This window comes from Hordeum vulgare, chromosome 6H (assembly GCF_904849725.1).
Source record: "Hordeum vulgare subsp. vulgare chromosome 6H, MorexV3_pseudomolecules_assembly, whole genome shotgun sequence".
Taxonomy (NCBI): domain Eukaryota; kingdom Viridiplantae; phylum Streptophyta; class Magnoliopsida; order Poales; family Poaceae; genus Hordeum; species Hordeum vulgare.
In genome coordinates this window covers 438,683,795-438,695,758 of record NC_058523.1, presented here as the reverse complement: position 1 = coordinate 438,695,758, position 11,964 = coordinate 438,683,795, and the positions used below count along the sequence as shown (strand labels likewise).

The following is an 11,964-nucleotide window of genomic DNA, read 5'->3' as shown; positions in this document are numbered from 1 at the left end:
TATCATCCAAACAAATCACCGACCCATTGCCTACGAGTTTGTCCTACTGCTGCTATTACTTGTCTTGCTCTGCTGCTGCTACCACTGTTGCTACTGTTGTTACTTGTCTTGCTCTGCTACTGCTGCTACTACTGTTGCTACTACTGTCGCTTGCTACTGTTGCTACTTGCTACGGCTGTCACTACTGTTGTTCCTTGCCACTGCTATTGCTTGTTACACTGCTACTACCTGCTACACTGTTGGTTCACCTACCGTTGACGGGAATTGACAACTTCCGTCGATGCGGCAATGAAGGCGCCATTGATACGATCGTTAGGAATAGTCTGCCCTCAACAGATCGTTTCTGACACCGTTGTTATCATATTACTTTGCTTTTACTACTGTGCTTGCAGATACAAATCTTTCAGGTGTGGTTGAATCTGACAAATTCAGCTGCTAATACTCGAGAGTATTCTCTCACCTCCTTTAGGCGATCTACAAATTTGGGTCGAATACTCTACCCTCGAAAACTGCTGCGAACCCACGCGCTGGTGGGCCATCAACAACATTCTTCTAGTTTCATTGCTGGGGAGTGCTTTCAGCATTCCTCTGTTGCCGTTGCAGGAGAAGGTTTGTTTTCATAAGCATTCGTCTAGCTAACGCCAGAGATTAAACTACAACCGTTTCAGACTCATAACCGTGAAAAGGATCAGATTTGACCAGAGTGATTAACTCAGGGTCGACAAAGAATTCATAATCCTTATCGGTCACAAAGATAGGCGAAGTAGCAAACTTCGGGTCGTATTTCATCCTAGCGTTCAAAGATTTTTCTTTCCACTTGCACCATAAGTTCTCAAGATCATAGCTATCCTTACAAGCAAGAAAGTCCTCAGCTATCTGCCCTCCATAACATAACCCTCAGGCATATCAGGCAATTCATATCTAGGAGAGCTAGTTCTAATAGTCGAAATAGCAGGTTCTACTTCAATAATCTCAGCAGTTTCAGAAGTATCATCACATCTATCAGCAACTGTAGCAATTTGTGCATCTAGGAATGCACCTATTGGCAAAGCAGTATCAAGCAAAGCATCATCACAAGCATCATGGACAACAGAAGTAGCATCATCAAGCACATGCGACACATCAAAATTTCTAGCAGGAGGTGGTGTCGCAAACTTACTCATAACTGAAGGTGAATCAAGTGCAGAGCTAGATGGCAGTTCCTTACCTGTCCTTGTAGTTGAGGGCAAGACTTTAGTTTTTGGATCTCTCGGATTCCTCATAGTGATCAGCAGACGTAAATCCCAAGTGACTCAGAGAATAGAGCTATGCCTCCCCGGCAACGGCTCCAGAAAATAGTCTTGATAACCCACACGTATAGGGGATCGCAACCGTTTTTGAGGGTAGAGTATTCAACCCAAATTTGTTGATTCGACACAAGGGGAAGCCAAAGAATATTCTCGAGTATTAGCAGTTGAGTTATCAATTCAATCACACCTGAAAGACTTAGTATCTGCAGCAAAGTATCAGTAGCAGAGTAGTGTGATAGCAATAGTAGCAACGGTAACAGTAGCAGCAGCAACAGCAATAGCGACAGTGTAACAGTAGCAGCAGTGACAGCAGTAGCGACAGAGTAACAGTAACAGTAGTGAAAGCAGTAGCGACTGAGTAACAGTAGCAGCAGTGACATCAGTAGCGGCAAAGTAACGTAGCAAGGACCAGTAGGAAAAACTGGTAGGCATTGGATCGGTGATGGATAATTATGCCGGATGATATTCATCATGCAACAGTTATAACACGGAGAGATATGTAGCTAGCTCCAGTTCGTCAATGTAATGTAGGCATGCATTCCGTATATAGTCATACATGCTTAGGGAAAAGAACTTGCATGACATCTATTGTGCATCCCTCCCGTGGCAGCGGGGTCCTAATGGAAACTACAGGATATTAAGGTTCTCCTTTTAATAGAGAACCAGAACAAAGCATTAGCAATTAGTGAATACATGAACTCCTAATACTATGGTCATCTTCGGGAGTGGTTCCGGCTATTGTCACTCCGGGGTTGCCGGGTCATAACACATAGTAGGTGACTACAACTTGCAAGATAGGATCAAGAACACACATATATTGACGAGAACATAATAGGTTCAGATCTGAAATCATGGCACTCGGGCCATAGTGACAAGCATTAAGCATGGCAAAGTAGTAGCAACATCAATCTCAGAACATAGTGGATACTAGGGATCAATCCCCGTCAAAACTAACTCGATTACATGATAGATCTCATCCAACCCATCACCGTCCAGCAAGCCTATGATGAGATTACTCACGAATGGTGAAGATCATCATGGAATTGGCGATGAAGGAAGGTTGGTGATGATGATGGCGACGATCTCCCCTCTCCGGAGCCCAGAACGGACTCCAGATCTTCCCTCCAGAGGAAGAACAGGTGGTGGCGGCGCCTCCGTATCGTAAAATACGATGAACTCTTCTCCCCGATTTTTTTCCGGACGACAGGGACTAAATAGAGCTGGAGTTGGAGGCGGTGGAGCTCTAAGGGCCCCACAAGCCTGCTAGACCCGGCCAGGGGGGCCCGCGCCTGGTGGGCTTGTGGGCTCCTTGCTCCACTCCTCCGGTTGGTTCTTGCGCCATTATTTTTTATATATTCCACAAAAAACCCTCGTAAATTTCCAGGTCATTCCGAGAACTTTTATTTCTGCGCAAAAACAACACCATGGCAATTCTACTGAAAACAACGTTAGTCCGGGTTAGTTCCATTCAAATCATGCAAATTAGAGTCCAAAACAAGGGCAAAAGAGTTTGGAAAAGAAGATACGATGGAGACGTATCAGGTACCCGTTGCGGAAAGGAACAATGTCGAAGATCAATTTTTCGGTGCGAGAGTTTCGGGTGAGCCGAACACTACCTCTAGGATTATCATGCTCGTACAGCGAGCCTCGACGCCAGGAATTACTCCTTTGAATATGGTTTTGTTGGGTTTGATTCTTGATGGATTAACACCCATTTTCCACACTGTATCCTCGTAAATAATATTAAGGCTGCTATCTCCATCCATGAGGATTCGCATGAGGTGGTACTCGTTAATGATGGGATCGAGTACCAAGGCCGCGAACCCCCTAAGCCGAATAATGGTAGGGTGTTCCGTGCGATCATAGGTGATTGCTACTTCTTGAGCTTGTGTTGGTTTTCCCTTGAAGAGGAAAGGGTGATGGAGCAAAGTAGATAAGTATTTCCCTCAGTTTGTTGAGAACCAAGGTATCAATCCAGTAGGAGGAACAAGCAAGGCCCCAATCTTAGCACCTGCACAAACAATCAGACACTTGCACCCAACACTAAAAAGGGATTGTCAATCCCTTTACAGTTCTTTGCAAGGATGAGATCTGATAGAGATAGATATAAAAGATTGCTAGAACTAAATGTGAAACAAAAGTAAATAAATGGCAGCAATATATTTTTGGTATTTTTGGTTTATAGATCTGAAAGTATAATATGGAAAATAGACCCGGGGGCCATAGGTTTCACTAGAGGCTTCTCTCATTAAGGAAAATAATACGATGGGTGAACAAATTACTATCGAGCAATTGATAGAAAAGCGAATAATTATGAAGATATCCAAGACAATGATTATGCATATAGGCATCACATCCGTGTCAAGTAGTCTGAAACGATTCTGCATCTACTAGTATTACTCCAGACATCGATCGACTCATGCCTGCATCTAGAGTATTAAGTTCATGAAGAACAGAGTAACACATTAGGTAAGATGACATGATGTAGAGGGATAAACTCAAGCAATATCATGATAACCCCATATTTTTATCCTGGATGGCAACAATGCAATACGTGCCTCGCTACCCCTACTTTGTCACTGGGTGAGGACACCACAAGATTGAACCCAAAACTAAGCACTTCTCCCATTGCAAGAATTACCAACCTAGTTGGCCAAACCAAATCAATAACTTGAAGAGACTTGCTAAGATATCAAATCTTGCATATAAGAATTCAGAGAAGATTAAAATAATATTCATAGATAATATGAACATAAACCCACAATTCATCGAATCTCGATAAACACACTGCAAAAGAGTATTGCATCGGATAGATCTCCATGAAGATCATGAAGAACATGGTATTGAAGAACAAAGGGAGAGAAGAAGCCATCTAGCTACTAGCTATGGTCCCATAGGTCTGTGCTGAACTACTCACACATCATTGGAGGGGCAATGGAGTTGATGTAGATGCCCTCCGTGATCGATTGCCCCTCCGGCAGATTACCGGAAAAGGCTCCCAGATTGGACCTCACGTGAACAAAGGCTCCCAGCGGCAGAAAAGTATTTTTTGGTCTCGTTTTGGTAATGGGAGAATATTTGGGAATTTATAGGCTAATGATTAGGGTTAGGAGAGCTACAGGGGGCCCACAACGTAGGCCCCCGCTAGGGCGCGCCCTGCAGGCTTGTCTTCTCCCAGCAGGTCTCCTGCCCCCTTCTCCAAGTGTGAGTAGCCGGCTTATTCTGATGCCATGTATCTGATAGGGCCTCTCGAGTATTTTGTCCACCGCGGTCACCCATCCCGATTTCCTTTGAAAGGTTTCTTCTTGGGTCTAGGCCTGTAATTGCTGAATCCTGCATTGACCGCCGTGTCATTGGCCTCATCGTTGTTGTGCCGACGCTTATTCTTGTTGCATCGTGGCTTTCCATTACTATCCCAGATTGTAGATGTGTCGGGGTTTGAGGGAGGGTTATTCCATCGGGCTAGCCAAGAATCCTCACCCGCGCAATGGCGGGTCATGAGGTAGGTGAGGGCGGACATTGTCCTCGGCCTTTGCTGTCCAAGCGTCTGGGCGAGCCATAAATCCCGTATGTTATTGCAGAAAGAAGCTAATGTCGCATCATCCGAACAATCAACAGTCCGATTTTTCTTGGTGAGGAATATGTTCTAGAACTGTCGAGATGACTCACCGGGGTACTGGATTATGTGGCTTAAGTCATCAGACCGAGGTAGCCGAACGTAAGTGCCTTGAAAGTTGTCTCGAAAGGCGTCTTCAAGATCCTCCCAACTCCCGATGGAGTTTTTTGGGAGGCTGTTCAGCGAGTGCCTACCCGGGCCTTTAAGTTTAAGTGGTAGATATTTGATGGCGTGGAGGTAATCTTCCCGGGCCATGTGAATATGAAGGAGGAAATCTTCAATCCATACAACCGAATCTGTCGTCCCGTTGTACTGTTCGATATTTACGGGTTTAAACCCTTCGGGGAACTGATGCCGCATCACTTCATCCGTGAAGCACATTGGGTGAGCGGCTCCCCTTATCCGAGCTGTGTCATGCTGGAGATCAGACGAGGTTCTCCCACGCTGCCTATCCCGAATTCCATTGTTCTGATTGGGTCGAGTTTGGTATCTTTCTTGTCTGGTGGGAGTGCGACTTCAAGATTCATAAATGGATCTGGTTTGTTCTGTTTTAGCCATAATTTCTTGCCGCCGATCATACCGGTCTTTGGGTTGCCCTGGTTCCTTTTGCTTGTCTTGTCGTCAAGCAGGATGGTATGGTTGATTGTCCTATGCGAATCTAGGTGGTGGGGGCTCCAAGTCCTCGTCTTCAAACTCTCGCAACAAGCGTCGGCGCGGGTAACTCTTTATTTGCCTCTGTCACTCCTGTCTGTACCATTCTTTGAGGGCCAAGACTCTGGTCCATCTTTGATTGATGGATTCTTGTTCGGCTTTGAGCCATCTCTGCTTTAGCTTAAGGCTCCGAGCAGTGGCAATGAGTTGTTGCGTGAATACTTCCTGATCCAGTGGGTCTTCAGGGAAGATGAAATCTTTGACTCCCACACTCTCCTCCTCCTCGATTGGAGGGACATAGTTTCTATCTTCAGAATCATCGAGCTTTTCAGGTTGGTCTGTATCCTTGTATCCTGGTAGGTCGGGGTCGTATTCGGAGTCGTCAAGCTTTGGGGATTCAGCTCGATTCTCCGTATCCTTGGGATTTCAATTATCCTTGGTGCCCGTGTTGCTCTCCTTTCCCTTATGAGCTTTAGGATTTTTGGGGTGGCGACGACGCTTAACGGGCTCGTCGTCGCTATTTTTAACCGGGATGTCATCGTCACTTTTCCCCATGGCTCCCTCGTCCCTGGGGTGTCTACCATATACACGTCATAAGTGGAGCTGGCTGTCCATCGTCCCGTTACGAGAGGACTAGGAGATTGAATAACCTTATACATATCTTCGACTTCTTCACAAGAGAAGTCTAACAGATCGGTTAGATCTTCAATAGTGGCAACAAACTGGGTGGTGGTGGGGAATAAAGTTCCCTGCACCTGGTTCCAGGGTCGGAAAGGTCTTGGATCGGGGTCGGCTCATCCATACAGTCATCGGTTTGGGCACGGGTCCCTGTCTCATTCGACCATGAGAGATTTGCCGCACTGGTCCTTAGAGCCCTAACGGGGTTGCACTCCGGGGCTTCGATGTATGGCATGTGTTTGGACAGGATGACTCTCATGCCTGCGAACACCAAAGCCAGATCCTGGCTAGATGCCGAATCAAGGTTAGAATCTATTCCGTACTCAAGGCCGGAAAGAGGACCCAAAGTTAAGGCTTTAGAATTTTCGAACTCTTCGACAAAGGCCGAGAGTTCGGAGAGGATCAGGTCGCCCCGGGTATTAGCAATGAATTCCAACTCACCGAACTTAAATTCCTGACCCGGGGGTGACCCCATCAATCTGGTGATGATCTGCCTTGACATGCGGGGTGGTACTACTAAAAGCAGGGGATTGGCCAGAGATGAAGATATCCCCGGTCTTGATGTTGTCGCCGGTGACCAAGCGAGCCATCGAGCCTTTTTGCGATCTCACAACAAAGCTCTAGATGAAAGCACCAACGTCGGTGTCAAAACCGGCTGATCCCGAGTAGGGGGTCCGAACTGTGGATCTAGGGTCGACGGGTAACAAGGGTTGATGAAGGCGATTTTTTATCCAGGTTTGGCCCTCTTGATGGAGGTAAAACCCTACATCCTCCTCTTGTTGTTATTGATGGAATAGTACAAAGTACAAAGTTGATCTACTACAATATCAGATGTTGTGGTCTAAACCCTAATTGTAATGAGCTTAATGTGTGCTATGAGCTATGCCCCTGGCTTATATGGATGTTCGGGGTGCTAGGATTTATACAAGGTCGGTTACAATAGAGAAGGAATATGAAGATTACTACATCGCCTTGGATTGCACGCCAAGTCTTCAGAAGAGTCCATCTTGAGTCTGATGCTTCTACTGAGGGTCAAACAAGCCCGAGAGTCCGTCCCATGAGAATAGATAAGCGGCGGAAGGACCCCTTAATCCCGGACTCCCACAACGGCCACTCCGCCCATGACCAAGATGCCCCTTCCAACTGCATTACCTACATGTGCTCACGCAACATCATTGGTGGTGAAGGATATGCGAGGGAGCGTATTATGTCCTTGTCTTCCTCTGCGTGACAATACAAGCCTCATCTTCCTTCTGAATGGTGAAATGGCGGTACTAGCAACCACCCCTCGGTGACCGGTCCTTCTTTCTTACTGCCAGCCTCGACGACGACACCATTCCTACACGAGAGAAAGAGGAGATGGGTCAACCACTTTCGATCGCGGGTTCAATCATCGCTACCGGTGGAACCTATTATGAGTTGTGGTGCTTGAGATACACTAAGCACGCAAGCATGCATGTAAGGTGGTCCATATAGAAAAGTGAATCTTATGTAAATAGAAGACAAAGAAGTCGATTGGCTTGTGTCTAGAAAAGGGAGTCAACTGCTCCTTGTATCTTCAGTAGTTCAGTGGTAATTAACAGACTTATTGCCCCAGGAAGCGTCATGTGTCATATCAATAGCATCATATTTGGATGAACATTTTTTATGCAATTAAGTGCATATACTTGAATATATAATTTTGCTCAAGGAAGTGTTCCACGTGAGCTCCTGTGCATGGCACATACCGCTAACCTTTGATGCATATGGTTTATTGAGGATGGGAATAGGAGGATTAACACAACCGAGACAAATGGGCAGCAGTTGTGAGATCATCTCCTAATTTTGAAGTTTTGAAGCTCTGTTAATGCGTTGGGTGGGTCACGACTATTGATATATTATTCTTATGTTGAAGGAAACTTACGCTCAATTTAATTTTTCATTGGCCCAGTGTAGTTAAATGTTACGTGGGTTAGTACCATCATGTAAGTAATATTATGTTCAATACTTACTTCACTCTTATTGTGTATATTTGTGAAGCTGCCAAAGTTAACAAAAGTGGATCTGATTTAAACTTTCTACTTTTGTGCCTGTTTTGTGCAAAATTATTCAGAAAATAGTAAAAAGAGGAGGAACAAGAAGGTGGTAACATAACCTGCTGATGTTACCCTTACATATGGCTTTAGCTCCCTCCAATAAAATTATCCATTCCTCAACCTAACTATATGTGTTGCACATTTCACCCATTTTGTTCTGTAAAACGATTGGAATTCCTTCACTTCAATTAACGACATTGTATGGATTGATTTTTATCAAATTTAACTTCCATGCTTCAGTCTTTCTTATATGATATGAAAATTCAAACCGTTCTTTTCAAAAAATGGACGGGTGCGACAGTGTGCCCCGTTCATGGTCTAGTAATAATATTGTGATCCCAAATGTTTACTACCATACAGTAGTAGTTACCTTCATGTGAGTTTTGTATGTTATACGTAGTATCTGTCAAAATCGAGAGTATGTACATGTAGTATGTAGTATATAAGAATATTAGAGTAGTATACATCCTTTTTTGGTAGTATGTACTATTTTTCTAGTATATTTTTTGTACATACAAACATGAAGATATTTTAAATATACAAAAAAATATGGATTTACATGCAATTTTTTTGTATAGTTTGCTTTTAAATGTCTTAATATAGTATGAACACAATTAAAATAATAATCTATTATATATACGACCATGCGGTTGTATATGAGACATGAGGGTAACTATCCTCGGGTGGTAAGATATATTTTCCTACATACTTTTACGTGACATAAAATTATGAATATAAAAACACAATAGAAACTATACATATAAATGTTAATTTTATGGTTTTATTACTCATATCTTACTTTTTATGCGCAATTTTGTGTAGCGGATTAATATGAATGTAACAATTATATACCAAATGTATTTTTTATATGAAACAGTCACAAAATTACCTCAAGTGAAAAATAAGCTATTCTTCATCTGGGTGATAAATAGTTCCTTCTTGACATACATGCTTGCTTTCGGTTGCGAACAGAGTATTTTAGTGACTTCTAGTTTGGGAAAACGTAGAAGTACCCGATCGAACTGTTTATTCAATGGAAAAAGGCGCACAAGTAAGGTTCTTTTTTTCCTTGTAGGACACAACTAAAGTTGGATGTGCATAGATTTAATTTATCACTTTACAGAATATATAGCTCAATTTGTACCCGAAAAAGAAAACTATATGGGCACGGCACCAACCCCAGGTGCATGCATGTGTTGTCCCGTCTAACACAAACACAATCGGCAGGATACTTGCTTTGTCAAAGGAGCCCGGTCTGAAATAAGCCGGGCGCCGATATATGCCGAAACGTAGCAGGAGTACGTAGCTTAGCTGCGGCCACGACTAGTTTGTGAGAAGCGGCCAAATGGCCCAAAAGGTTGACAAGAAAAGCGAGCAAATCAAAAGCCCCCACCTGGCAGGCACCGGGAGGCCACCACCTGTCAGTCACGGTCACACGGAGCTGCCGTATCTTTCGCTAGCCCCAAAAGAAATTATCAGCAATCACACTGAGCGGCCCGATCTTAATTTCTCAATTAACCCCCACAAAAGCCGGGCCATCAATTAGGACAGCGACGTCGCCATCGTCTCCCTCTGTTTCGGCCCCGCGAAGGTAAAACGAAGGAGGTGAACTCGATCAGCCGCTGCAACTAATACCACTACTGATATTAGCATGCTTAATTAGTTAGGTGGAGTCTTGTTGTTTGCTCCTCAGGCGACAGCTCATCGCAAGCCATACACACACTCTCCCGCTCAAACAACGCGGTCTGGCTAGCTGCCTGCATGCGCGCGGCGCCGCTCCTCTCTTCTCCCATGGAGAGAGAGATCAGCTTTTCACCATGGCGGACCTCACGCTTCTCCCCCGCTTCTTTACTAGCGCATATATACCTCCCGCCCTCCTGGCCTCATGCCGGATCTCACGCTTCCAGTTCTCCTCGTGCGTTTCTTGACACCTACACCTACCTAGCTCTCCTCTTCCAGACTTCCAATCCACTACTCTCAGTCTCTGCCCACAGCACACACATCGAGACGACGGGTACTTAACCGCTTACCCGCCGCCCCGCATACACCTGCGCTGCGTGCACCATAGATTAGCTAGTTCCATAGGATAGGCGCACTGCAGCTCTGGCATGCGTGTAGGTATATAGAGAGGGGCGTGCCCTAATGGTAGTACATGGCTGAGAAGCCTTGTGCAACCAGCTCCTCGTCTGCTGCTGCTGATCCTCTTCAGGTGCAAGTGCAAGCTGCTGCTGCTGGCCCGGCGACCGAACTTTCCCCGCGCAATCCTACCTCGCCCAATTCCTCGCCTGCTCACCTAGGCGACACGGTGGGGACAACAACGGCGTTGGCGGCGACGAGCTCCGGGGAGCCGTCGCCGCGGTCCACCGGGAAGCACCCCTTCTACCGCGGCATCCGGTGCAGAAACGGCAAGTGGGTCTCGGAGATCCGCGAGCCGCGCAAGGCGCGCCGCATATGGCTCGGAACTTATCCGACTGCAGAGATGGCTGCCGCGGCCTATGACGTGGCCGCCCGCGCGCTGCGCGGCTCCGACGCCGTGCTCAACTTCCCCGGCGCCGCCTCCTCGCGCCCGGTCCCCGCGTCTACCTCTCCTGAGGACATACGCGCGGCCGCAGCTGCAGCCGCGGCAGCTGCCCAGCTTTACAGACCGCACGGCGAGGAGGCGCCTGATGGCACTGCTTCGATTGCCGCGACAGCGGAGGAACAGAGACATCAAGGCATGATGGCAAGGGAAGGCGCCGCCGATGGCCGCACGCCGTACCATCATCAGATGGGCAATGAGGATTTCATGGACGAGGAGGCCATCTTCGAGATGCCGCAGATGCTGCGCAACATGGCGGCGGGCATGATGATGAGCCCGCCAAGGCTGAGCCCCACCGCCTCCGACGAGTGGCCAGAACCGCCGGGGGCCGGGGAGAGCCTGTGGAGCTACCACGATCCCTAGTATATTACATTTGCTGAAGCCGGTGAGCTGGTTATTGGTACGTACGTACTCCACTACTACTATACCAGTTACTAAACCTAATTAATCCGGAGTGGATACATGGACCCCGGCCGTTGCGGGGCATCGTCCTCTATCTGGTATATATGTCTGTGCCATAACAGTGGCATCACTAGGCGCTGGCCTGCGATATTATAGCTGCTACCTAGATAGTACTCGCCAGTTACGTCAGATTCGATATTATGTTCTTGCTAGCTACGTACGGTCATTTTCGCACATAAAGTCCGCTTGTTGATTCGCTTGGCTTATTGCTCGTTTTACTATGAGAGCAAGCAGGCACCACGTACCTTTTTCTTCCTTTTTTTCTTCTATAAAAAGTGCCGGGTGGATCGCACATCACCGCGAGACTAATGCATTGTAACTTTTGTAACTGTAGACATAAAAATATTTGGCGGTGGATAAACTAATGTCGATGCGGACGTGCATATGGATCCAATTTTCCTTTTCTTTAGTGGTGTCCTTTGGCTCTACTAGTTTATATATATACAAACTGGGGAAGTTAGCCGTTGGGAAGAGCAAAAGAGGTAAGAGTTGGTGGGCAATCTGTTATCTGTTGGATACTGTGATCGATGAAAGATCCATGCGCTATGTTACTTTTTGAAGATAAATCAGATCAGCATGATTCAGCACAAAGATATCTATGCGAGTGAATTTATT

The 11,964-nt window shown here is 46.1% G+C and overlaps 1 protein-coding gene across 1 annotated transcript; it reads left to right on the top strand.

Moving 5' to 3' along the window:
* Positions 1 to 9,504: 9,504 nt before the first annotated feature.
* Positions 9,505 to 11,710, top strand: LOC123402291 (ethylene-responsive transcription factor ERF027-like). The gene has a single exon (XM_045096192.1). The coding sequence runs from the start codon at positions 10,462 to 10,464 to the stop codon at positions 11,248 to 11,250; it is 789 nt and encodes a 262-aa protein (XP_044952127.1). The 5' UTR covers positions 9,505 to 10,461; the 3' UTR covers positions 11,251 to 11,710.
* Positions 11,711 to 11,964: the final 254 nt, after the last annotated feature.